General features: G+C 37.4%; 1 protein-coding gene across 5 annotated transcripts in view; it reads right to left on the reverse strand.

The window, feature by feature from the left end:
• Window positions 1-26,995, reverse strand: part of TMEM156 (transmembrane protein 156) — a 203,102-nt gene that overhangs the window by 26,384 nt on the left and 149,723 nt on the right. For 4 of the 5 annotated variants that reach the window (XM_063619844.1, XM_063619843.1, XM_055246203.2 and 1 more), the window contains one exon: window positions 3,952-4,221. In XM_063619844.1, the coding sequence (XP_063475914.1) occupies window positions 3,952-4,221 (270 nt within the window). Of the gene's footprint in view, window positions 1-3,951; window positions 4,222-4,996; window positions 5,261-26,995 lie in introns of those variants that run through there. The other variant, XM_063619845.1, reaches the window with a different exon arrangement.

The following is a 26,995-nucleotide window of genomic DNA, read 5'->3' on the forward strand; positions in this document are numbered from 1 at the left end:
AGGCGGATCACCTGAGGTCAGGAGTTCGAGACCAGCCTGGCCAACATGGCAAAATCCTATCTGTACTAAAAATACAAAAATTAGCCAGGCGTGGTGGTGCGTGCCTGTAGGTGTAGCTACTCGGCAGGAGAATCGCTTGAGCCTGGGAGGCAGAGGTTGCAGTGAGTCAAGATTGCACCATTGCACTCCAGCCTGGGTAACAGAGGGACACTCTGTGTCTCAAAAAAAAAAAAAAGAACAGAAGTTTGTCTCACAGTTCTAAAGGCTAGAAGTGTGAGATCAAGGTGTTAGCAGGGTTGATTTGTTCTGAGGGCTGAGCCCCTCTCCTAGCTAATGGTGGTTTGCTGATAACCTTTGGCATTCATTGACTTGGAGATGCATCATCCTGCTCTCTGCCTTCATCTTCACATGTCATTCTCCCTGTGTGCATGTCTCTGTGTCCAAACTTCTCCTTTTTTGTAAGAACATCAGTCATATTGGATTAGGGCCCATCCTAATGACCTCATCTTAACTACATCTACAATGACTGTATTTCCAAATAATGTCATATTCTGAGGTATCGAGGGTTAGGACTTCAACATGTGAATTTGAGAGGACACAATTCAATCCATAACACACATGTTACCCTAAAAACTTCACCATTTGCTCATTATGGAATCTAATTCCTTTCCCCTTGAACCTGGTAGCATTTGTGATTTGCTTTTAATTCCTTTTCCTGGCTGGGCTCGGTGGCTCACGCCTGTAATCCCAGCACTTTGGGAGGCCACGGCGAGCGGATCACAAGGTCAAGAGATTGAGATCATCCTGACCAACATGGTGAAACTCTGTCTCTACCAAAATACAAAAAATTAGCTGGGTGTGGTGGCGCACGCCTATAATCCAGCTACTCGGGAGGCTGAAGCAGGAAAATCACTTGAATCTGGGAGGCAGAAGTTGTAGTCAGCCAAGATCACACCACTGCACTCCAGCCTGGTGAGAGAGAAAGACTGCATCTCCAAAAAATAAATACATAAATAAATAATTTCTTTTCCCTTGAATCTGGGAAGGTTCGTGATTTGCTTGTAATCAATCAAATGCAGAGGAAGTGACACTGCATGACTAAGTCAGAAAAGGCAAAGAAATTCCCATCTTGCTTTTCAGAACACTCATGCTGTAGCCCTGAACCACTATGTATAAGTCCAAAACCTTAAGGCCACCATGATGTGAAGACACCCAGACTAGCCCAGGTAGAAAGACCACATAAAGGAAACAATCAACAGAGCAAAAGGGCAACCTACAGAATGAGAGAAAATATTTTCAAACCATTTATCTGATAAAAGGTTAATATCCAAAACACATCAGGAACTCCTATAACTCAATTGCAAAAAAAATACATATCAAATATTTTTAAAGGGGCAAAGGACTTTCATAGACATTTCTCCAACAAAGACATATGGCCTATTGATATATGTGAAAAGGTGCTCAATATTACTAATCATTAGGAAAATGAAAGTCAAAACTACAATCAGAAACACCTCACACCTGTCAGGATGGCCATTATTAAGAAAAAAAAGAAAAAGAAAGGGTGCAGTGGCTCACACCTGTAATCCCAACACTTCGGGAGGCCGAGGCGGGTGGATCACATGAGGTCAGGAGTTTGAGACCAGCCTGGCCAACACATGGTGAAACCTCGCCTCTACTAAAAATACAAAAAACAACAACAACAACAAAAAATTAGCTGGGCATGGTAGCAGGCGTCTGTAATCCCAGCTACTCAGGAGGCTGAGGCAGGAGAATCGCTTGAAACCAGGAAGCAGAGGTTGTAGTGAGCTGAGATCGTGCCACTGCATTCCAGCTTTGACAGCAGAGTGAAACTCCATCTCAAAAAGAAAAGAAAAGAAAAACAAGGTAAGTGTTGTCAAAAATGTGAAGAAATTTAAGTTCTTGCACAGTGTTGGTGGGATTGTAAAATGGTCCAGCTACTGTGGAAAACTGTTTGGCAGTTCCTCAAAAAATTAAAAACAGAACCACCATATGATCCAGCAATTCTACCTCTTGGTATGTAGCCAAAAGAACTGAAATCAGCATCTTGAAGACACAATCTGCATTCTCATATTCATTGCAGCCTCATTCACAACAGCCAAGAATAGAAACAACATCAATGTCCATTGATAGATGAGTAGATAAAGAAAATGTAAACTAGATGGATAGGTATCTAGAGAGATGGATAGATAGATAGAGAGACAGATAGATCAATGTCCATTGATCGATGGGTGGATAAAGAAAATGTAATAGACATAGCTAGGACCCACACAAAAAAAGACAATTTATTTATTTTATTTAATAAAATTATTGCTGTTTAAAACCATTGAGTTTTGGGGGTACTTTATTACAGAGCCACAGCAACTGGGACAATGTGTCAATGTGCTGTTTTCATCTTTCAAGGAGGCAGAGAAGTAAGATCTCTGAGCTACCAACCCTTAAAACACTTCCTAGTTCTCTGTCATCATAGAGGCATTTTCACAACTTGCTTTCTGTTGGATTCAGCCCAGAACCTGGAGGAGTTACGGCACTACTTGAGTAAGAACTTCATCCAAAGTCAATGCCAAGGGGCAGAGGGGTGAGGGTTGAAACATTACCTATTGGGTACAATGTTCACTATTTGGGTGATGGGTGCACTAGAAGCCCAAGCCTCACAATTATACAAAATATATTCATGTAACAAACTTGCACATGTACCCCCTGAATCTATAATGATAAAATATTTTTTAAAAGAAGAGATACATAAATGCCCAATAAGTACATGAAAACAGCAACAGAAAAACAAGGTAAATGCCAAGAAATTATGTTCCCATTCTCAAAGAATGCCAAAAAAATAAATTCCAGTATCTAGTGATACAGGAGGCAACCTCTTTCACTGAATAAATATAAGTAATAAATTTGATGTTTGGGCTTGAGGCCATCAGTATATTTTATGATTGTAAAGGAATTATTTAATTTCTCAATGATCCATTTTTATTTGGTTTAATTAAATAATATAGATTGGTCTCATGATAACTGCAAGGTTCAGTTAGGCACTGCAGATAATAAGCAGTTATTCTTTATTTATTCAGTCGTTCATTCCACAAAAATTTACTGAATGTCTGCTGGGTATTATATCAGGCATTGTGCACAAAGCTTGAAATTTAGTAGTAAGCAAAGACAAAGGCCCTGCCCTCAAGAAGCTTACTGGAGAGTCAGAGAAGTAAAAAGACTTCACATACAATGACTAAATGTTAAGCAGGAGTAGGTATAAATGCGAAGGCTCAATGATTCCTTAGAGAATCAAAGTTTGATTTTACTATAAGAAACTACAGATTTACTTAAAATTGTTTTTTAAAGATTTACTACTTTTGAAGAGAGTACATGCCAAATAATCCTCTACCCATCATGTGTATGTGAATTACAGTGGCATTTTGATGTATTTTAAGAATTCTTTGTTTTCAATAAGTCAAAGTAAACCAAAACCAAGTAACATCCCAAAGCCCAGCAAATCACTCATCAAGAGCCACATCATTGAATATCCCAATGCCACTGGATTTAAAAATGGAATATATTGGCCAGGCGCTGTGGCTCACACCTGTAATCCCAGCACTTTGGGAGGCCAAGGTGGGTTGATCACAAGGTCAGGAGTTCGAGATCAGCCTGGCCAAGATGGTGAAACCCCGTCTCTACCAAAAAAAAAAAATTAGCCGAGTGTGGTGGCAGGTTCCTGTAGTCCCAGCTACTCGGGAGGCTGAGGCAGGAGAAGTCCTTGAACCTGGGAGGTGGAGGTTGCAGTGAGCCAAGATTGCACCACTGCACTCTAGCCTGGGTGACAGAGCGAGACTCTATCTCAAAAAAAAAAAAAGAATATATTATTAATACGTTTTTAACAGAATAAATTAATTTATACCTGATACCATTTTATTCTCACCTTCACCTTGTGTTTACCTTTTGATGTTTGTTCCTGAGAAATAAAATCCATGTTTCCTTTAGACTCACAAACCAAACACGAGGAGCACATTTTAAATTCGCCTGTGATGTCTTGGCAAGTCCTGGTGGAGTTATGAAAATTGGAGGGATTTAGAAAGATTCTCATGATAATCTGAGTTTCCCTTATTGGTTGCAGAAAAGTCACAAAAGAAAAATTTAAGGAGGAGAGTGAATAGGTAAAATTAGATTGCAAACACACTTCCAGACATGATAGCTCCAATGTTCTTTCTGTAAAGAAAAAAGAAAAACACTTTCTTTACTGTAAAGTTTTGAGTTTTTGGCATTCAAATAAATACACAGTATGTTCCCAGTTTTTCTTAGGTGGATTCAGTACATTTCAGCTTATCAGAGACAAGACTGTTTTTTAAACATGAATTAACAATAACTATTCCATTTAAATATTTCTATTTTATTATTTTTATTTATTTATTTATTTATTTGAGACAGGATCTTGCTCTGTCACCCAGGCTAGAGTGCAGTGGTGTAATCATAGCTCACTGCAGCCTTGGCCTCCCAGGCTCAGGCAATTCTCCCAACTCAGCCTCCAGAGTAGCTGTGACTGCAGGGGCATGCCACCATGCCCAGCCAATTTTTAAAAAATTATTTGTAGAGACAGGGAGCCATGGTGCCCAGCAACATTTCTCTCTTAAACTTGTGAACATTCCCTATTAACTTTCAGAGAACAAGTGTCTTTATAAAGAAGTGCTTGGAATTTCAGCATTTTAACCATTCTCTATTCTGGCAAATTTTTTATGGACAAACCTCAGATTATTCTGAATCCATCTGTTCCAAAATAAAGACTCATGTCAATTACATGGAGTTGAACACGGTATGAAAACTTTGAACAGTATCTCTGTATCAGTTTCCTAGGGCTGCTGTAACAAATTTCCACAACCTTGGTAATTTAAAACAAGAAAAATTCATTCTCTCACAGTTTTGGAGGCCAGAAGTCCACCATCAGTTTCAGTAGTCAGAAATTGAGAGGTCTACATGATTGTACTACCTCTGGAGATTCTAGGGAAGAATCTGTTCCTTGGCCCTCTGGTGGCTGCTGGCATTCCTTGGCTTGTGGCCACATCACTCTAATCTCGGTCTCCATAGTCATATTGCTTTCTCCTCTGTGTCTCTGTTTCTACTCTTCTGTTGTGTGAAATTGCCCTCTGCCACTCTTGTATAAAGACATTTGTGATTGGATTTAGGGCCGAAAAGGCTAATCCAGGATAATCTTCACATCTCAAGACCTTTAACTTAGTCACATCTGTAAAGACCTTTTTTCCTTATAAGGTAACATTGACGGTTTCCAGAATTAGCACCAGATATCTTTAGACGGCCGTTATTCAGCCTACCACAACCTCTGAAGATGAAATTTAACAAGATGACATCATAATTTTTACTTTTGTCTGAAGACAAACATCAGATATGGAAATTATGGTAAAATAGAAATAACACTGAGTTCAGAAACAAAAGACAAACACTCTAGGCTGGGTGTGGTGGCTCACACCTGTAATCCCAGTCCTTTTGGAAGCAGAGGTGGACAGATTGCTTGAGCTCAGGAGTTTGAGATCAGCCTGGACAACATGGCCACCCCATCTCCACAAAAAATACAAAAATTAGCCAGGCATGGTGGTGCACTCCTGTAGTCCTTACTACTCAGGAGGCTGAGGTAGAAGGATCACTTGAGCCTGGGAGGTTGAAGCTGCAGTGAGCCATGATCACACCACTGCACTTCAGCTTGGGCAACAAAGGGAGACTGTGTCTCAAAAGGAGAAAAAAGATTCCAGTGCTGTATCTGTCATTAGTCAAGATACTTAGACAATTTACTTCATCTCCACGAGTCTAGTTTTCTTACTAGCAAAATAGAGATAAGCCTGGTAATCTCATGGGGTTATAGTAACATCAAATTGTACAGTACATATGAAAACACTTTTGAAATTTGTACAAATATATGTCATTTAAAATGCAAATCTAGGCCGGGCGTGGTGGCTCATGCCTGTAATCCCAGCACTTTGGGAGGCCGAGGCAGCTGGATCACTTCAGGTCAGGAGTTCGAGACCAGCCTGGCCAACATGGTGAAACCTCATCTCTACTAAAAATACAAAACTTAGCCGGGCATGGTGGTGGGCACCCATAGTCCCAGCTACTCAGGAGGCCAAGGCAGGAGAATTGCTTGAACCTGGGAGGTGGAGGTTGCAGTCAGCCAAGATCGCACCACTGCACTCCAGCCTGGGCGACAGAGTGAGACTCCATCTCAAATAAATTAATTAATTTAATCAAATTAAGTGCAAATCTATATTCCAAAGTAAAAATTTTAAATTCATCTTTCCTTTATGACAGAATTATCTATGATTTAATTCATAAAAATAAAGCTTACTGTGTAAAAATTGGGAATTCCTATTTAGCAGTAATGATCAACTAAGGAATAGGCAACCTATCTTTCAGAAATTCCCAGTCTGATAGTCCTTTGTTAGCATAAGAAAACAACTGACCACTTTGGGAGGCCAAGGCGGGCGGATCACGAGGTCAGGAGTTGGAGACCATCCTGGCTAACACAGTGAAACCCGTCTCTACTAAAAATACAAAAAAAAAAAAATTAGCTGGGCATGGTGGCAGGCACCTGTAGTCCCAGCTACTCGGGAGGCTGAGGCAGGAGAATGGTGTGAACCCAGGAGGCGGAGCTTGCAGTGAACCGAGATCATGCCACTGCACTCCAGCCTGGGCGACAGAACAAGACTCCAACTAAAAAAAAAAAAAAAAAAAGAAAGAAAACAACTGACATGGTTAATTCCACCTTTATATAGCATCTTCACCATTTCTCATATAATCATTTGGGGCAAAATATATTTTTAAGATTTCTAAATAATATGGAGCACAATGAAAGAATTATTTCATTTTTTTTGAATGATTACCCCACTCATATACCTTGCTTCAAACTTGAAAAAAAACAAGCTCATGATTGATATTAAAGCATTTTTAAAATGTGTATAATTTGTATTTTCATAGTAATTCCATAAGTGTTTAATTACTGGTGATTTTTTTTTATTTAATAAGAGCTCATTTACTGGACTTCTATATTTGAAATTGCTTCTGTAATAATTCACATTTAATTTCCAGCTGTACAAAATTTACTCAAATATGCAATTTCATTATGTCTTCATATATTTATTTATTTTATTTTATTTTAAGACGGAGTTTCACTCTTGTTACCCAGGCTGGAGTGCAATGGCGTGATCTCGGCTCACTGCAACCTCTGCCTCCTGGGTTCAAGCGATTCTCCTGCCTCACCCTCCTGAATAGCTAGGATTACAGGCTTGCACCACCATGCCCGGCTAATTTTGTATTTTTAGTGGAGACAGGGATTCTTCATGTTTCTCAGGCTGGTCTTGAACTCCCAACCTCAGGTGATCCGCCCACCTCGGCCTCCCAAAGTGCTGGGATCTTAATATATTTATAATCAAAGTTGTAATCAGATTGTAATATAATAAAAAAATTGCCTTCACTAATAATGCAGGATATGGAGATGCACCATCTGATGGAACTCCATAATCTATATCTTTTTTAATATCACTAAAATACATGAAAAACTGATTTCTTGCCATCTTTCCATTTTCCTCACTGGCACTTTTCATTTTATGAAAGTTTCAACTTCTTCAATTTATATTGCTATGATATGACCTAGAAGAGAGATAGAGAAATTTTTACTGTCAATATTGTAGTCTTCTTATTCAATAAGTGACCAACTGAGCTTTCTAGAATTGATGACAGATCCTTTATATTCGGCTATGGGGTAATTTTATGATGATTTTAAACCTCAGCTTTAAATAATTCAATTGGAAAAGAAATAAATAGAAGACACATCCTTCCCCTGTATAATTTTAAGAAATAAATTCTACTTAATCATTTTTGCTATCAGGTGGACTATATTCTCATCTCCATAAACAAGGATTTATGAATTTAACTGCTGCCATTAATACTGCTGAGAGTCAACATCTAAATGCTCACTCTCAGAGATGGAAATGCATTCCAGAATTACTCCAGTACTAAGACTGCAACCTCTCAGAGGAAGTACATGGAGTACTAAACAGAACTGGGAAAATACATGGCACTATAGGACAAATGCTCAAGTCAATTATTTTCTCTTTTTAAAGAAGAGCAACAGTAAGATTAAAGAAACATCAACTACCTTTCTTTTTAAACTTTTATTATAGAAATATATTATACACACATACATAAAATGTATTGTGCCAGTTAAATAATAATAACTAATACCCATGTACCTATCACCCAGATTAAGAAACAGAATATTACCAATATATTTGAATCGCCCCTATCTCTTCTCACCCCTACACTATAGCATAGTTTAGAAATATATACGTATATATGGAATATACCGTATGTATTCTGTGATTTGCTTTTACTTTGCTTAATATGTTTTAGTCATGTTGATACATAGAGCTGTAGTGAATTATATATGGTATTCTTATGAGTCAATATACTATAATGTATTTATTCATTCTTCTGACAGTGAACATTTGTGTTGTTCCATTTTTTGCTGTTATGAATAATGTTGCTGTGAACTGAAACTCTCATACATTGCTGGTGGAAATGTAAAATAGTATAATCATTCTGGAAAACAGATTTTCTTATGAGTTAAACATATACTTACCATATGACCCAAAAATTCCACTCCTAGAAATTTACACAAGAGAAATAAAAACATATGTCCACACAAAGACCTGTATATGAATTTTTATAGCAGCTTTTTTACTTATAATAGCCAAGAACTGGAAACAATTCAAATGTCTAAAAACTAGTGAATATATAAACAACTCTTGCTATATTCATGTAATGGGATACCACTCAGCAACAAAAACGAACAAACTACAAGCAACAACATGGATGAATCTCAAAGGCATTATAAAGAGGACAAAATCAAGTGGCTATATATTGTATGATTCCACTTATATGACATTCAAGAAAATGGAAAACTGCATTGGCAGTAGGAGAAGGGCTCTTCTGTAATGGAGCTTTGTAATGTATGATTTGGCTTTGTGTCCCCACTTAAATCTCATCTTGAATTATAATCCCCAGATGTTGAAGGAGGGACCTGGTGGGAGATGACTGGATCATGGGGTAGTTTCCCCCAGGCTATTCTTGGGATAGTGAGTGAGTTCTCATAAGATCTGATGGTTTTATAAGAGCCTCTTCCCTCTTTGCTCTCCCTTCTGTCTCCTGCTGCCTTGTGAAGAGGTGCCTTCTTCCCCTTCACCTTTCACCATGATTGTAAGTTTCCTGAGGCCTCCCCTCAGGAAGGGGGAACTGGGAGTCAATTAAACTTCTTTCCTTTATAAATTACCCAGTCTCGGATAGTATCTTTATAGCAGTGTGAAAACAGACTAATACAAGCAAGAAGAGACTTTTAGGAGTGATAGAAAGTGTTATATCCTAATTGTGGTGGTAGGTACACTGGTGTGTACATTTGTCAAAACTCATCAAACTATACACTTAAAATGGGAGCATTTTACTGTATGTAAGTTATATGTCTGTGAAGTTGATGTTAAAATAATGCTACTGTGAAAATTGATGAACATGTCTTTAGTGTACACTAAGGGTGTACTAAATACTGGATATTTAGTGTTTCTTCAGTTTTACTAGAAAATGCCATATCATTATACAAAAATGGTTTGTATCAATTTATATTCCCACCTGCAGTGTATAAAAATTCTTTTTTTTTTTTTTTGAGTCAGATACTCACTCTGTTGCCAGGCTGGAGTGCAGTGGCACAATCTCGGCTCACTGCAACCTCCACCTCCCGTGTTTAAGCGATTTTCCTGCCTCAGCCTCCTGAGTAGTTGGGATTACAGGCATCTGCTGCCATGCCTGGCTAATTTTTGTATTTTTAGTAGAGATGAATTTTCACCATATTGGCCAGGCTGGTCTCAAACTCCTGACCCCAAGTTATCTGCCCACCTTGACCTCCAAAAGTGCTGGGATTACAGGCATGAGCCACTGCCTGGCAGTTCTTTCTTTTTGACACATATTCTGACCAGTGCTTTTCGGATTTTGCCAATTTGGTGAGTGTTAAATAGAATCTCATCATGGTTTTAATGTATATTTTCCTAATTTTCTCTATTTTTTCTAAGTTTTGATTTTTTGTTAGGTTGTCTTTTTATTTAATTAATGTTTAGAAGTTCTTTACATTTTCTGCTTAAAATTTCAATGAATTCTCTAAATTTTTTATCAGGATATCTTCTCACAGTTAGTACCTTATCTATTTATTTTCTTTTTGATCTTTTAGTTAAAGGGAGCTCTTAATGTAGTGAATTTATCAACTTTCTTTATAATTTGAGCTTTGTGTCTGAAGTCCTTCTTCCTTAAGGTTAAAAAGATGTTTACCTATATTTTCTTCTAAACGTTGTTTTTAAAGTTTTGCCTTTCACATTTCATTTCTTAATATATGGAATGGCTGGGCACAGTGGCTCATGTCTGTAATCCCAGCCCTTTGGGAGGCCAAGGTGGGTGGGTCACTTGAGTCCAGGAGCTTGAAACCAGCCTGGCTAACATGGCAAAACCCCATCTCTACAAAAAATACAAAATAATAATAATAATAATTAGCCAGGCGTGGTAGTGCGTGCCTGTAGTCCCAGCTACTACACAGACTGAAGTAGAACGGCTGCTTGAGCCCAGGAGGTTGAGGCTGTGGTGAACCATGATCATACCACTGCACTCCAGACTGGGTGACAGAGCAAGACCCTGTCTCAAAAAAAAAAAAAAAAAAAAAAAAAAAAAAAAAAAAAAAACATGGAATTATATACAGTATAATGGGTGGAACCAAATTTTTTTTCTTTATGTATAACCAATTACACTAGCATTTATTGAGTAGTCTATCTTTTCTTATCTGCAATGACACCTCTGTCATATAAAGTTTCCAGGTACATATAAGCGTGTTTCTGGGTTCTCAATTTTGTTCCATTAGTCCACTTTTCCATCTTTGCAAAGATATCATGCTGACAAACTACCTTTCCTTTATAAAAGCTCTTGTATCTGAGAGGAAAAAGTCCCCTTGCCTTGTTATTGTTCTTCAGAAGTATCTTAGCAATTCTTGGCCCTTTGCTCATTTCAATAAATTTTAAAATCAGCTTGTTAAGTTCAGTGAAGAACCCAGTTATACTTTTGACTTGATTCTAGAAATCAGTTGAAGAAAGATATGAAACTGAATCCCTCCTATCATTTGTTTCTTCCTTTCTTTCTTATTTATTTATTTTTTATTTTTTTATTTTTATTTTTTGAAACGGAGTCTTGCTCTGTCACCAGGCTAGAGTGCAGTGGCACGATCTCAGCTAACTGCGTAACTGCAACCTCTGCCTCCGGAGTTCAAACAATTCTCCTACCTCAGCCTCCCAAGTAGCTGGGACTACAGGCGTGCGCCACCACACCCAGCTAATTTTTGTGGTATTTTTTAGTAGAGACGGGGTTTCACCATGTTGGCCAGGATGGTCTCAATCTCCTGACCTCATGATCCGCCTGCCTTGGCCTCCCAAAGTGCTGAGATTACAGGCGTGAGCCACCACGCCCAGCACTTTCTCTCTATTTATATAGAGTTCTTTGGTTTCTTTGATATCTTTCAATAAAGTTTCTAAATTTTCTCCATTATGATCTTATATATTATTAGATTAATAATTAGTTAGATTTCCTCCTAGGTGCTGTGCTTTTTGTTGCTATGGCCAATAGTATCTTTTAGGAAATGTGTTTTCTGTCTGTTGGTGGTATATGGAAATACAATTGACTTTTAAATATCAATCTTATTTTTTGCCATTTTATTAAACTTTTTTAACTTTAATTTTTACAGCTTTTGGGCTTTTTATGCAAATACACATATTGGCTGCAAACAATGATAACTTTATTTCTTACTTTCCAATCTTCATACTTTTTATTTCTTATACTTGTCTTACTGCAATGTCAAGGATGTCCAGTACCATGCTGAATAGAAATTATGAGAGTGGGCATTCTTGCTTGCTCCTGATTTTAAGAATACTTATGATGTGTCATCATTGAGAATATTTCTTATAATTATTTTAGATGTCCTTTATCAATTTAAGCAAATTCTCTTTTAGTCCTAGTTTGCTGAGAATTTTTAATTATAAGGGCTATTAAATATAATTGAATGCTCTTTGAACAATTATTAAGATGATTATATAGTATTTCTTCTTTGATCTATTAATATAGTAAATTACATTATTAGATTTTTCTAATGCTAACTTAATCTTGCACTCCAGTAATAAATCTAATTTAATCATTTTTCTACATTGTTGCTTGTGTGTTCTTAATGTTTTCTTTCAAAGTTCTATATCCATATTTATAAGTGAGATTGGCTTGTAAATTTTTCTTTTTGTCTCATTTTTGTTGAGTTTGAGTAATGAGGTATACTAGCCTTAAAAAATAAGTTGAATACCAAGAGGCACTCTTAAAACCAGACAAATACATGGAAACTCAACAACTTGCTCCTGAATGAAATCAAAAAATTCTTTGAAACAAATGAAAATAGAGAAACAATCTACTAAAACATCTAGGTTACAACAAAAGCAGTGTTAAGAGAAAAGTTTATAGTGCTAATTCCTATATCAAGAAGATAAATCTTAAATTAACAACCTAACTATACACCTAGAGGAACTAAAATATAAGAACAAACTAAACCCAAAGCTATCAGAAACAAAGAAATAACTAAAATCAGTGTAGATGAAATGAAATTGAGGCCCCAAAAAAACCATACAGAGGTTCAGTGAAACAAAAGTTGTTTTTTCAAAGGATAAACAAAATTAATAAACCGCTAGCTAGATTAACAAAGAAAAAGAGAAGATCCAAATAACCATGATCAGAAATGACAAAGGTAGCATTATAACTGTTAACACAGAAATACAAAAGACCCTCAGAGACTACTATCTCTATGCATACAAACCAGAAAATCTAGAGGAAAATGGGTAAATTCCTGAGAACACACAACCTCCCAAGACTGAACCAGGAAGTAACAGAAATTTCAAACAGACCAATAATGAATAAGGAAATTGAATCAGTAATAAAAAACCTACCAGCCCAGAACAGCCCTGGACCAAATGAATTTACAGCCAATTTCTACCAGACATAAAAGAAAGAGCTGCTACCAATCCTACTGAAATTATTCCAAAAAATTGAGGAGACAGAATTCTTCCCTAATTTATTCTATGAAACCAGTATCATCCCAATATCAAAATCTAGCAAAGATACAACAAAAAAAGAAAACTATAGGCTAATATCCTTGATGAACATAGATGCAAAAATCCTCAGCAAAATACTAGCAAACCAAATCCAACAGCACATCAAAAAATCAATTAACCACAATCAAGTGGGCTTTATTCCTGGGATGCAAGGATATTTCAACATATGCAACTCAACACACGTGATTTACCACATAAACAGAAATAAAAACAAAAACCATACAGTCATCTCAATAGATGCAGAAAAAGCATTCAATAAAATCCAACATTTTTTCATGATAAAAACCCTCAACAAACTAGAGATTGAAGGAACACACCTCAAAATAGTAAGAGCCATCTATGGCAAGTCTACAGCCAACATTGTACTGACCGGGCAAAAGTTGGAAATGCTCTCGCCAAGAACAGGAACAAGACAAAGATGTCAACTCTCACCATTCCTATTCAGCATAGTACTGGAAGTCCTAGCCAGAGCAATCAAGCAAGAGAGGAAAAAAAGGAATCCAAATAGGAAAAGAGAAGTCAAGTTATCTCTCTTCATTGATGATATGATTATATACCTAGAAAACCCTAAAAATTCTGTGAAAAGACTCCTAGATCTAATGACTTGAGCAAAATCTCAGGATACAAAATCAACATACAAAAATCAGTAGCATTTCTATAACATTCAAGCTGAGAATCAAATGAAGAATGCAATCCCATTTAAAATTACCACAAAAAAAACATGAAATAAAACACCTAGGAATACATCCAACCAAGCAAATGAAAGATCTCTACAAGGAGAACTACAAAACACTGCTGAAAGAAATCATAGATAGCACAAACAAATAGAAAAGCATTTCATGCTCATGGATTGGAATAATCAATATCATTAAAGCGTTCATACTGCCCAAAGCAATCTACAGATTCAACACTATTCTTATCAAATTACCAATGCCACTTTTCAGAATTAGAGAAAACTATTCTAAAATTCATATGAAGCACTCCCCCCCCAACACACACACACAAAATAGCCCAAATAGCCAAAGCAATCCTAAGCAAAAAAAAAAAACAAAGCCAGAGGCATCACATCTTCCAACTTCAAACTATACTACAAGGCTAGAGTAACAAAAACAGCATGGTAATGGTACAAAAACATTAATAGACACATAGACTAATGCAACAGAATAGAGACCCCTGAAATAAAGCTGCACACCTACAACCAACTGATCTTTTATGAAGCTGACAAAAATAAACACTGGGAAAAGGATACTCTATTCAATAAATGCTGTGGAGAAAACTGGCTAACCATAGGCAAAGAATGAAACTGGACCCCTTTCGCTATATACAAAAATTAACTAAAGGTAGATTAAAGATCTAAATGTAAGACCTTAAACTATAAAAATCCTAAAAGAAAACCTAGGAAATACTTTTCTAGACATGAACTTAGGTAAAGAAATTATGAATAAGTCCTCAAAAGCAAATGCAATAAAAACAAAAATTGACAATTGGAACCTTATTAAACTAAAGGGTTTCTTCACTGCAAAATAAACTATCAACAGAGTAAACAAACAACCTACAGAATGGAAGAAAATATTTGTAAACTATGGATCTTACAGAGGGCTAATATACAAAATCTATAAAGGAACTGAAACAAACCAACAAGAAAAAAACCAACCCCATTAAAAAGTGGGCAGAGTACATAAACAGACACTTCTCAAAAGAAGACATTCAAGCAGCCAACAAATATATTAAAAAATGCTCAACATCACTAATTATTACAAGGATACAAATCAAAACCACAATGAGATACCATTTCACACTAGTCAGAATGACTATTATTTAAAAAAATAAAAAAATCACAGATATTCACAAGGTTGCAAAGAAAAGGGAAGTTTATATGCTGTTAGTGGAAATACAAATTAGTTCAGGCCCTGTGGAAAGCAGTTTGGAGATTTCTGAAAGAACTGAAAATAGAATTATCATTTGACCCAGTAATCTTATTACTGGGAATATACCTAAAAGAAGATAAATTGTTCTACCAAATAGACACCTGCACTCATACGTTTATCACAGCAATATTCCAGTAGCAAAGACATGGACTCAATCCATCAGTGGTAGATTGGATAAAGAAAATATGGGCCGGGTGCAGTGGCTCATGTCTGTAATCCCAGCACTTTGGGAAGCCAAGGCAGGTGGATCATGAGGTCAGGAGTTCAAGACCATTCTGGCCAAGATGGTGAAACCCCATCTCTACTAAAAATACAAAAATTAGCCAGGCTTGGTGGCACATGCCTGTAATCCCAGGTACTCTGGAGGCTGAGGCAGAGAACTGCTTAAACCCGGGAGGCGGAGGTTGCAGTGAGCCGAGATCACACCACTGCACTCAACGGTGTAGAGTGCAGAGCCTGGACAACAGAGCAAGACTCCAACTCAAAAATAATAATAATAATAAAAGAAAATATGGTACATATACACCATGGAATACTATTCAGCCATAAAAAAAGATTGAAATCATGTCCTTTGCAGCAACGTGGTTGCAGCTGAAGGCCATTATCCTAAGCAAATTAATGCAGAAACAGAAAAACAAATACCACATGTTCTCATTTATAAGTGGTAGCTAAACATTGGGTATACACAGACACAAAGACGGGCTCAACAGACACTGGGTATTTCCCAAGTAGGGAGGGAGGGAAGGAGGCAAGGGCTTAAAAACTACCTATTGGGTAATATGTTCACCACTTGAGCAATGGGATCATTAGAAGCCCAAACCTCAGCATCATGCAATATACCCATGTAACAAACTGCACATGTACCCTCTGAATCTAAAATTTAAAAATGATATAGTACTTAAAAATATATTAATGAAATATATTACATCTGTGGATCTAAAAGAATATGAACTACATCTAGATGCTTCAAAAGCACTTAATAAATATCACATTTATTTGCAAATTATTATAAATCCTCTTTGTAAAAGAGAAATTTTCTTACATTATAAAGTCTGTCTCAGACCAAATTATCAATATATTATAGCACTAAGGATACTGATGTAAATATATTTTAGTGATGAAACACTATAAATATTTATGTCAAAGTTACGAAAAAGCAAGAAATTTTCCCTATAAATATTTTCCAGGAAAATCTGCCAATGCAATTAGGAGAAAACATTGATTAGAAATAGGTGGAGAAGGCCGGGCGCGGTGGCTCACACCTGTAATCCCAGAACTTTGGGAGGCCGAGGCAGGCGGATCACCTGAGGTCAGGAGTTCGAGACCAGCCTGGCCAACATGGCGAAACCTGGTCTCTAGTAAAAATACAAAAATAGGCTGGGCATGGTGGCTCACGCCTGTAATCCCAGCACTTTGGGAGGCTGAGGTGGGCGGATCACTTGAGGTCAGGAGTTTGAGATCAGCCTGGCTGACGTGGTGAAACCCCATCTCTACTAAAAATACAAAAATTAGCCGGGCTTGAGGCAGATGCCTGTAATCCCAGCTACTTGGGAGGCTGAGGCAGGAGAATGGCTTGAACCTGGGAGGTGGAGGTTGCAGTGAGCCAAGATTGCGCCACTGCACTCCAGCCTGGGTGACAGAGCAAGACTCTGTCTCAAAGAAAAAAAAAAAAAAAAACTAGCCAGGTGTGGTGCTGGGTGCCTGTAATCTCAGCTACTTGGGAGGCTGAGTCAGGAAGAATTGCTTGAACCGGGGAGGCAGATGTTGCAGTGAGCCGAGATCACGCCACTGCACTCCAGCCTGGGCAACAGACTGAGACTGTGTCTCAAAAAAAAAAAAAAAGAAAAGAAAAAGAAAGAAAAAAAGAAAGAAGTGAAGGAAACAATGTTTGGAAGTGTTGGAAAACAGTAGTATGAGGCTGGACATGGTGGCTTACGCCTGTAATCCTAGCACTCTGGAGGCTACTGTGGGTGGGTCTCTTGAACTCAGGAGTTCGCGACCAGTCTGGGTAACAAGGTGAGACCTCGTCTCTACAAAAAAATACAAAAATCAGCCAGGCGTGATGGCACATGCCTGTAGTCCCAGCTACTCGGGAAACTGAGGTGGGAGGATGGTTTGAGCCTGCGAGGCAGAGGTTGCAGTGAGTAGAGATCTTACCACTGCACTCTGCACTCCAGCCTAGGCGACAGAGCCAGAACCTGTCTCAAAAAAAAAAAAAAAAAGAAAAGAAAAGAAAAGAAAGAAAAAAAAAGAGTAGTATGACATAATTGGTTTATTTATTTATTGAGACAGAGTCTTGCTCTGTCGCTAGGCTGGAGTGCAGTGGCACGATCTCGGCTCACTGTAACCTCTGCCTCCTGGATTCAAGTGATTTCCCCTGCCTCAGCCTCCCATGTAGCTGGGACTACAGGCACGCCCCACCATGCCCGGCTAATTTTTTGTATTTTAATAGAGACGGGGGTTTCACCATGTTGGCCAGAATGGTCTCAATCTCCTGACCTCATGATCTGCCCGCCTTGGCCTCCCAAAGTGCCGGGATTACAGTCGTGAGCCATCACACCCGGCCAATGATTATAATTATTTACAGACAAAATTATGTATTTAAAAAAGCTAAAACAGTCAACTGAAAAATGGTAAAAATTAAGAGGCTATATCTGTAACGTAGATATACCTATACATTTCACTATGTAAGATTATTCATCCAAAGGTTTAAATACTGTCAAATACCTATATTTTATAATTGGAGTGTAATGTAAATACATAGGCCATGGTCTGCAACTTAGTTTCTCTAAGGGGTCATTTAGTAAATGTTTTAGGCTTTGTGGGTCATATGGTCTCTGTTGCAACTACACAATTCTCACCTTATAGATGAAAACAGCCACAGAAAATTTATATAAAAATGAGTATGGCTGCATTCCAATAAAATTTTATTTATGGATACTAAACTTCAAGTTTAATATAATTTTTATGTCATAAAATATTCTTTATTTCCCAACCATTTTAAACAAAAGAGGCTGTAAAAGACCATAGTTTACTGACCCCTGAATAAGCTGTAACTGATATTATCACAAGTCAATCTGCCATGCATTACATCAAAAACAGCACTGTCAAAGTCCATATCATGTCATGAAGAATTTCATAAACTTAATGGAAGAAAGATGATTGACTAACAGATATATAGGCAGGAAGATAATTTTGAATGTAAAGGTTAGGAAGGGCAGGTAGAAGACATTGAGGGGTTTAATGAACCAGTGAAATCATTTTTTCCAGTTTCTGTAGATAGAATCACAATAAATTCTGATGTTGATTTTGCTATGCAAAAATCAGCAAGAGCCAGGTGTGGTAGCTCACACCTGTAATCCCGGTGCTTTGGGAGGCTGAGGTGGGCAGATCACTTGAGGTCAGGGGATCCAGGCCAGCCTGGCCAACATGGTGAAACCCTGTCTCTGCTAAAAATACAAAAATTAGCTGGGCGTGGTGGTGTGTACCTGTAATCCAGCTACTCGAGAGGCTGAGGCAGGAGAATCCCTTGAACCCAGGAGGCTGAAGTTGCAGTGAGCCGAGATTGTACCATTGCACAACAGCCTGGGCAGCAAAGCGAGACTCCACCTCAAAAAAAAAAAAAAAAAAAAAAAATCAGCAAGAATTTCCCAGTAAACAACATTTTCATCTTTTTGTTTAAAAAGAAATAAATAAATGTCTCCTCTTTTTTATGTTTTGAAAAATTTTACATAAAATTGCATTTATCTGTTTCGTCTGTTTCTTGAAAGTTTGGCAGGACTTGCCTTGAAAATCATCTGAAACTAGTGTGAAAATCATCTGAAACAGTGAAGATTAAACCATGGACTGAGTTTCTTTAATTGTTGTAAAACTCTTGAGCTTTCCATTGCTTCCTAAGTAAGTTTCCTAGATATGTGTCTTTGTGTTTCAAATTTATTGACATAAATTATTCACAATATCCTCTTATTACATCTTTAATTTTGCTATGTCCGTAGTTATATCCCTTTTTCATTTCTAACATTAGTTACTTGTACCTTCTCTCATTTTTTTTATTATTCAGTTTTGGCAGGCCGAATAAATGTCCCTATCTTAATTCCTGGAACCTGTAAATATATTACATAACATGGCAAAGTGGAATTAAGGCACAAGATGGAATTCAGGCTGTTAATCAGCTGATTTTAAAATAAAGAAATTATCCTGGATTATCTGGGTGGATCCAGTGTAATCATGAATGTGGAACTGGGTAGTAGAAGAGTCAATGTCACAGTGATACAATATGAGAAAGAATCAGTAGGCCATTGCTGGCTTTGAAGATGGAAGGAGGCCACAAGCCAAAGAATTCAGACAGCTTCCAGAAGCTGGAAACAGCCAGAAAATGGATTCTTGTCTAGAGGCTCCAAAAGGAACACAGTCTTACTGATACCTTGATTTTAGCCCAGGGATACCTCTGTTGAATGTCTAACCTACACTGTGAGACAATACATTTGTGTCGTTTTAAGCCACTAATTTTATGATCATTTGTTATAGCAGCCCTAAGAAATTAACTGATATGGTTTTGCTGTGTCCCCACCTAAATCTCATCTCGAATTGTAGCTCTCATAATTCCCTCATGCTGTGGGAGGGACCCAGCTGGAGAAAATTGAATCACAGGGGCAGTTTCTCCCATACTGTTCTCATGGTAGTGAATAAGTCTCGTGAGATCTGATGGTTTTATAAGGGGAAACGCCCTTTCGCTTGGCACTCATTCCCTCTTTGCTTGCCACCAAGTAAGATGTCCTTCCACCTTTCACCATGATTGTGAGGCCTCCCCGGCCACGTGGAACTGTGAGTCCATTAAACCTCTTTTTTCTTTAAAAATGATGTATGTCTTCATCAGCAGCATGGAAATGGACTAATACATTAACATATGAATCTTTCCAGTGGTTTGTCCATACAATTAGTCCTTTATAATAACCAACTTGGCTGGGTGCAGTGGCTCACGCCTATAATCCCAGCACTTTGGGAGGCCAAGGCAGGCGGATCATGAGGTCAGGAGATCGAGACCAGCCTGGCCAACATGGTGAAACCCTGTCTCTACTAAAATACAAAAAATTAGCCAGATGTGGTGGTGTGAGCCTGTAGTCCCAGCTACTTGGGAGGCTGAGGCAGGAAAATTGCTTGAACCCAGGAGGCAGAGGTTGCAGTGAACTGAGATTGCATCACTGTACTCCAGCCTGGGCAACAGAGCAAGACTCCATCTAAAAACAAAAAAAAAAAAAAAAAAGAAAGAAAGAACCAACTTGTGATTTTATTGACCCTTTCTATATCTATTCTTTTAAGTTCATTGACTTTTGCTCCTGTGTTTATTATTTCTTGCCTTTACTTTCTGGGTTTATCTTATTGTTCTTTTTCTGATGTTTTACATATAAGCACTTAAAGTTATATGTTTTGGTAATATTGCAAAAGTTTAAACAGATAGTATTTTTTAATCATTCAGTTACTAGTATTTGTAATTTCCATTATAATTTCTTCTCAACTATAGGTTATTTAGAAGTGAATTTTTTAAATTTCCAAATATATTACCTATTTTTAACTTTCTTTTTGTTACTAGAATCTAATTTAATTTCATTTAGTCAAAGATGTATATTAAAGATTATTTTAAATGTATTGAGGCTTGTTTTTATAATCTGGTATTGTATTAGTCTATTCTCATGCTGCTAATAAAGACATACCTGAGACTGGGTAAATTATAAAGGAAAAAGGTTTAATGGACTTAAGTTCCACATGGCTGGGGAGGCCTCACAATCATGGCAGAAGATGAAGGAAGAGCAAAGAGATGTCTTACATGGTGGCAGGCAAGCGAGCTTGTGCAGGGGAACTCCCATTTATAAAACCATCAGATCTCATGAGACTTGTTCACTATCACAAGACACAGTATGGGGGAAACCATCTCTGTGATTCAATTACCTCCACATGGTCCTACCCTTGACAAGTGGGAATTATTACAATTCAAGGTGAGATTTGGGTGGGGACACTGCCAAACCATATCAAGTATGTATTTTTTTTTTTTTTTGAGACGGAGTCTCGCTCTGTCGCCCAGGCTGGAGTGTATTGGTGTGATCTCGGCTCACTGCAAGCTCTGCCTCCCAGATTCACACCATTCTCCTGCCTCAGCCTCCCGAGTAGCTGGGACTACAGGCGCCCACCACCACCCCCGGCTAATTTTTTTTGTATTTTTTTTTAGTAGAGACAGTGGTTTCATCGTGTTGGCCAGGATGGTCTCGATCTCCTGACCTCATGATCCACCCGCCTCGGCCTCCCAAAGTGCTGGGATTATAGGTGTGAGCCACCACGCCCAGCCCAAGTATGTATTTTTATACCCTGAAAAGAATATGTGTTCCAGATGTTGAGTTCAATATTCTAAATACATCCATTAGATAAAACTAGCTATTTGAATTATTTGAGTTGTCTATGTTCCTGTTCTTCACGTGGTTGTATTTTATAACTGGGAAGTACGTTTAAAATCTCCCACTAAATAATAGATTTATCGTTGTCTTTTTAAAGCCATCTTTGTTGGGGCATATAAATTTAGAATTGATGCATATTCTTGTGAATTGAACCTTCTATCCATGTATCCTGAACTTCTTTATTGCTAGTAATGATGTTAATCTTAAAATCTTATATTAATACAATGGCATGTGCTTTCTTCAGTTACTATTTTTTCCATATATTTTTCTCATCTTTTCACTTTTATCTTAATGCTTTAGATAGGTCTCTTTTAAATGGCATATTTCTGGAAATTGCTTTTTTAATCTAGTCTGATAATTTTTTGTCTTTTTACCTGGATAGATTTGCCCACTTACATTTACTGGGATCATTGGTATATTTAGATTTAATTATACCATATTATTAATGCTTCCTACTTGTACCACGCTTTCTATTGTTTCTTGCCTTTCTGGCTGTTAAATTGATTTCAGTGATTTTTTTTTCTCATTCCATTATTTTTCCCTTTAGTTATGTGAGGTTAGATACTATATTTCTATTATTTTAGTAGTTACCATTGTAATTTTTAACATGCATTCTTAAAGCCTAAAGTCAATCAACAGTTACACTCTCTCAAACAATACAAGGGTCTTAGAATACTTTAACTCAGATCATCTCCTTCCTAACTTAAATGCTACTTTTATACAGCATTTTAGTTCTCTCTTGTTTTTTCACTGACATACAAATTAGATGAGTTTTTAAATTTTATGCAACTAATATTTTCAGGATTTGTTTAGATTTACTCACACATTTATAATTGTTGTTGAGGTTTTTTTCCCTGCCATTTCTTCTTGCATCTCTGCCCTTCCTTCTGGGATTACATTCCTTCTCCTGAAGCTAATTATTTAGAAGTTGTTTCACTGAGAGTCCGATGATTGTAAACTCTCTGTGTTGCTTATCTGAAAATATACATCTCATCAATTCTAGGTCAACAAAAATTTTGCCTCAGCACTTTGCAGGCATTTTTCACGGCCTTCTGATTTTCATTGTTGTTTTCAAGAGGTGAGCTATCAGAATCTTGTTCCTTTAAACTTTTTAAAGACAGTCTGCATTTATCCCTGGTTATTTTAAGATCTCTTGGCTGGGCGCGGTGGCTCACGCCTGTAATCCCAGCACTTTGGAAGGCCAAGGTGAGCGGATCACCTGAGGTCAAGAGTTCGAGACCAGCTTGGCCAACATGGTGAAACCCCGTCTCTACTAAAAATACAAAAATTAGCTGGGTGTGGTGGTGGGCGCCTGTAATCCCAGCTACTCAGGAGGCTGAGGCAGGAGAATCACTTGAATTTGGGAGGCAAAGATTGCAGTGAGCTGAGATCATGCCACTGCACTCCAGCCTGGGCAACAGAGTGAGACTCCATCTCAAAAACAAAACAAAACAAAACAAACAAAAAAAACTTCAGTTTTCATGCTCTGCAGAATTTCTCATCACTTATTTTGCTTGGGATTTGTTGGGTTACCTGAATTCGAGGATTTATGTCTTTCGATGATTCTGTAAATTTCTTAGCCATTGTCTCTTCAAATATTGCTTTTACCCTGTTCTATTTCTTCTCTCCTTTGCAGCTTTGATTAGAAATAGCTCCCTTTGCTTTCCATGTCTCTTAACTTCTGTGCTGTGTTCTAGGTAATTTCTTCAGATCTCTATTCCAGTTCACTAATTCATTATTTAGTTGCATCTAATCTGTTCATTTCATTCCTTGCATTTCTAATTTATTATATTTTTCACAATTAGAACTTCCAGTTGGTTCTTTTTCAAATCTGCCTGGGAACTTTGTTCCTTGGAACTTTGTTCCTGGTAACTTTGTCCCTTGCTCATATCGTTTTTTAGAATCACAAAATGTGGCAGAGTATTGGATCTCCCCACAAATTTGTTTTATATTATTTTTAGGCTGGTGGAATAAATGACTCTGTTTGTCCTCCCTATTAACTTTGTGTGTAAAAATTGTTGCTATTTTCCCAATCATAGTACATTTTGTTTTAAACTTTATACATTTTCAGATGCCTTTCCCCAAGTTTTATTAAGGTATACTTAACTAACAAAAATTACATATATATTTATGGTATACAATGTGATGTTTTGAGATATATATATCGTTAGGTGATTAAATCAAACCTAATAACATATCCATCACTCACATACCATTTTCGTGTGTGTGTGGTGAGAACATTTACTCTCTTAGCAATTTTCAAGTATATAATCCATTATTATTAGCTGTAGTCAATACGCCATACAATAGATCTCCAGAACTTATTCATCTGTCTAAGTGAAATTTTGTATCCTTTGACCAACATCTCTCCATTCCCCTCACCCCACCCTGTCATCCATGGTAACCATTATTCTATTCTGTTCTCTGCCGCTATGAATTCAACTCTTTACGACTCCATGTATAATGAGATCATGTGGCATTTTTCTTTCTGCACCTGGTTTATTTCACTTAGCATACTATCCCCCAGATTCATTCATATTGTTGCAAATGACAGAATTTTCTTCTTTGTTGAGGTGGAATAGTATTATCTTGTGTATATGTACCACATTTTCTTTATCCATTCATCCATTGATGGACACTTACGTTGATTCCATATCTGGACTATTGTGAGTAATGCTGCAATGGATATGGGAGTTCAAAGTGATTCCATATCTGGACTATTGTGAGTAATGCTGCAGTGGATATGGGATTTCAGAGATCTCTATGACACACTGATTTCGTTTCCTTCAAATATAACCAGAAGTGGGATTGCTGGGTGATATGGTAGTTCTACTTTTTTTTAAAGAGACACGATCTTACTGTGTTGCCCAGGCTGCTCTCAAACTCCTGTCTTCCAGTGATCCTCCCAACTCAGCCTCCCAAATAGCTGAGACGACAGGGGCATGTCATTGCGCCTCATTAGTAGTTCTTATTTTGAATTTTTTATTTTTTTTTTTTGAGATGGAGTCTCACTCTGTCACCAGGCTGGAGTGACATGATCTTGGCTCACTGCAACCTCCACCTCCCAGGTTTGAGTGATTCTCCTGCCTCAGCTTCCCAAGTAGTTGGGACTACAGGCACATGCCACCACGTCCAGCTAATTTTTGTATTTTTACTAGAAACGGGGCTTCACCATGTTGGCCAGGATGGTCTCGATCTCTTGACCTCATGATCTGCCCACCTCGACCTCCCAAAGTACTGGGATTTCAGGTGTGAGCCACCACACCCAGCCTAATTTTGAATTTTTTGAGGAGTCTTTATGCTGTCTGTCATAGTGGCTGTACTAATTTACATTCCCACAACAGCATACGAGGGTTCCCTTTTCTCCACATCTTCACCAGCACTTGTTATCTTTTGTCTTTTTGATAATAGCCATCTTAGGTGTGAGATAATATTTCACTGTATTTTCACAAAATTTCAATTTGTATTTCCCTGATGATTAGTGATGTTGAGAATTTTTTCATATATGTATTGGCCATTCGTATGTCTTCTTTCAAGAAATGTCAGCCTGATGCAGTGGTTGATGCCAATAATCCTGGCACTTTGGGAAGCCAAGACAGGAGGATCGCTTGAGCCCAGGAGTTTGGGACCAGCCTGGGCAACATAGTGAGACCCCATCTCTACAAAAAAAAATTTAAAAATTAGCCAGTGTGGTGACCCACACTTGTAGTCTTAGCTACTCAGGGGGCTGAGATGGGTGGATAGCTTGAGCCCTGGAGGTCAAGAATGCAGTGAGCCATACTACACTCCAGCCTGGGCAACATTGTGACACCGTGTCTCCAAAAAAAAAATGAAAAGAAAAGAAAAGAAAAGAAAAAAAGAAAAAAGAAAAAAGTAAAAAAGAAATATCTCTTCAGTGTCCTTTGCCCATTTTTAAATCAGTTTATTTTGTTGCTGTTGCATTGTCTGAATTCCTTATATATCTTGGATATTAAACCCTTATATACATGGGTTGCAAATATTTTCTCTCATTCTGTAGGTTTCTTTTCACTCAGGTATTTCCTTTGCTATGCAGAAGATTTTTAGTTTGATACAATCTCATTTGTATATTTCTGCTTTTGTTGCCTGTTTTATGGGTCATAACCAAAAAAATAATTGCCCAGAACAATGTCATAGATATTTTTCCCTATGTTTCCTTCTAGTAGTTTTACAGTTTAGGTCTTCAAGTCTTTAATCCATTTTGAATTGGTTTTTGTACATGGTATGAAATGAGTCTAATTACATTCTTCTGTGCTTACTCATACTTTTTGATGTAATATTTTATATACTGAAACAAACTAAATATTTTCTATTTTATATCTCATGATTCCAACATCTGAATTCTTTGAAGATCTGATTCTGCTGTTTGTTGTTTCTGTTGATTCTTGTCCATTGAGTCTTCATGTGTTTTATGATTTTTGATAATCGCTCTTGTCCCTTGGAATTTTACTCTGGGAAATTATTTGAGGAATGGTGTAAAGATGTTTTCCTCCAGAGAGGATTGGTGTTTTCCTCTGGTGAGTGTCTAATGGCACCATTAACCCAAAGTGACTTTAACTACATTCCTGGATTGGACTTTTCACACCTCACAGGTAACGATCCTCAACATCCAAGTTGTGGCCAGCTGTGTTTACAAACTCTCAAAGGACTCTTCTGCCTTTCTCCACCCATAGCCAAAGTGAAGACAGACAAATTTCCTCAAAACCAGACATAATTTGTCCTAGATTACTGTTTTATGGAGCATATCACTTTTCAGTATCTCAGTTATATCTCAGTCTTAGACTTTGCCTTCTGTCTCCTGACATATGACCCAGTGAAATTGAAATTCCAGGCCACCACAGATTTGCAGATGCTCCTGAGGCACTAATTTGTTCACTCTTGCTTACCCATATGTATTTATAATTCCTACTCATTTTCTGCCTCCAAGGAGTCTTATTTTCTTATCAGTTCAACTCTATATTTCTAAAGTTTTAAATATATTTTTTTCACATTTTTAGATATTTTGTGCCAGGAGTATTTTTCAGGGTATGACTGCAAGAAAATCTCAACTATCCGTTGACCTCTACAAATAAGTGAAAACTTACATTAAAATCTTCATTATTTCACAGACACTAGGCGTACCAGAGGCTACTCTAGGTCAACTCACATTTTCCCAAGACCTCATTAACTAGTTGTCAGGGAACTCTGGAAGAAATGTAGATTATTTCTTTGACTATACATATTCTAAGTGTTATTGATTCAGTATATTAAATATAAACTAGAGAAAATGAGAATTTTTTGCTACTAGAAATATTGCTAGTACAACCACTTTAGAGAAACATTTGGCAGCTTCTTGTAAAATTAAACATACCCAGTGAAATGG

The sequence above is a fragment of the Symphalangus syndactylus genome, chromosome 16 (assembly GCF_028878055.3).
Source record: "Symphalangus syndactylus isolate Jambi chromosome 16, NHGRI_mSymSyn1-v2.1_pri, whole genome shotgun sequence".
Lineage (NCBI taxonomy): Eukaryota > Metazoa > Chordata > Mammalia > Primates > Hylobatidae > Symphalangus > Symphalangus syndactylus.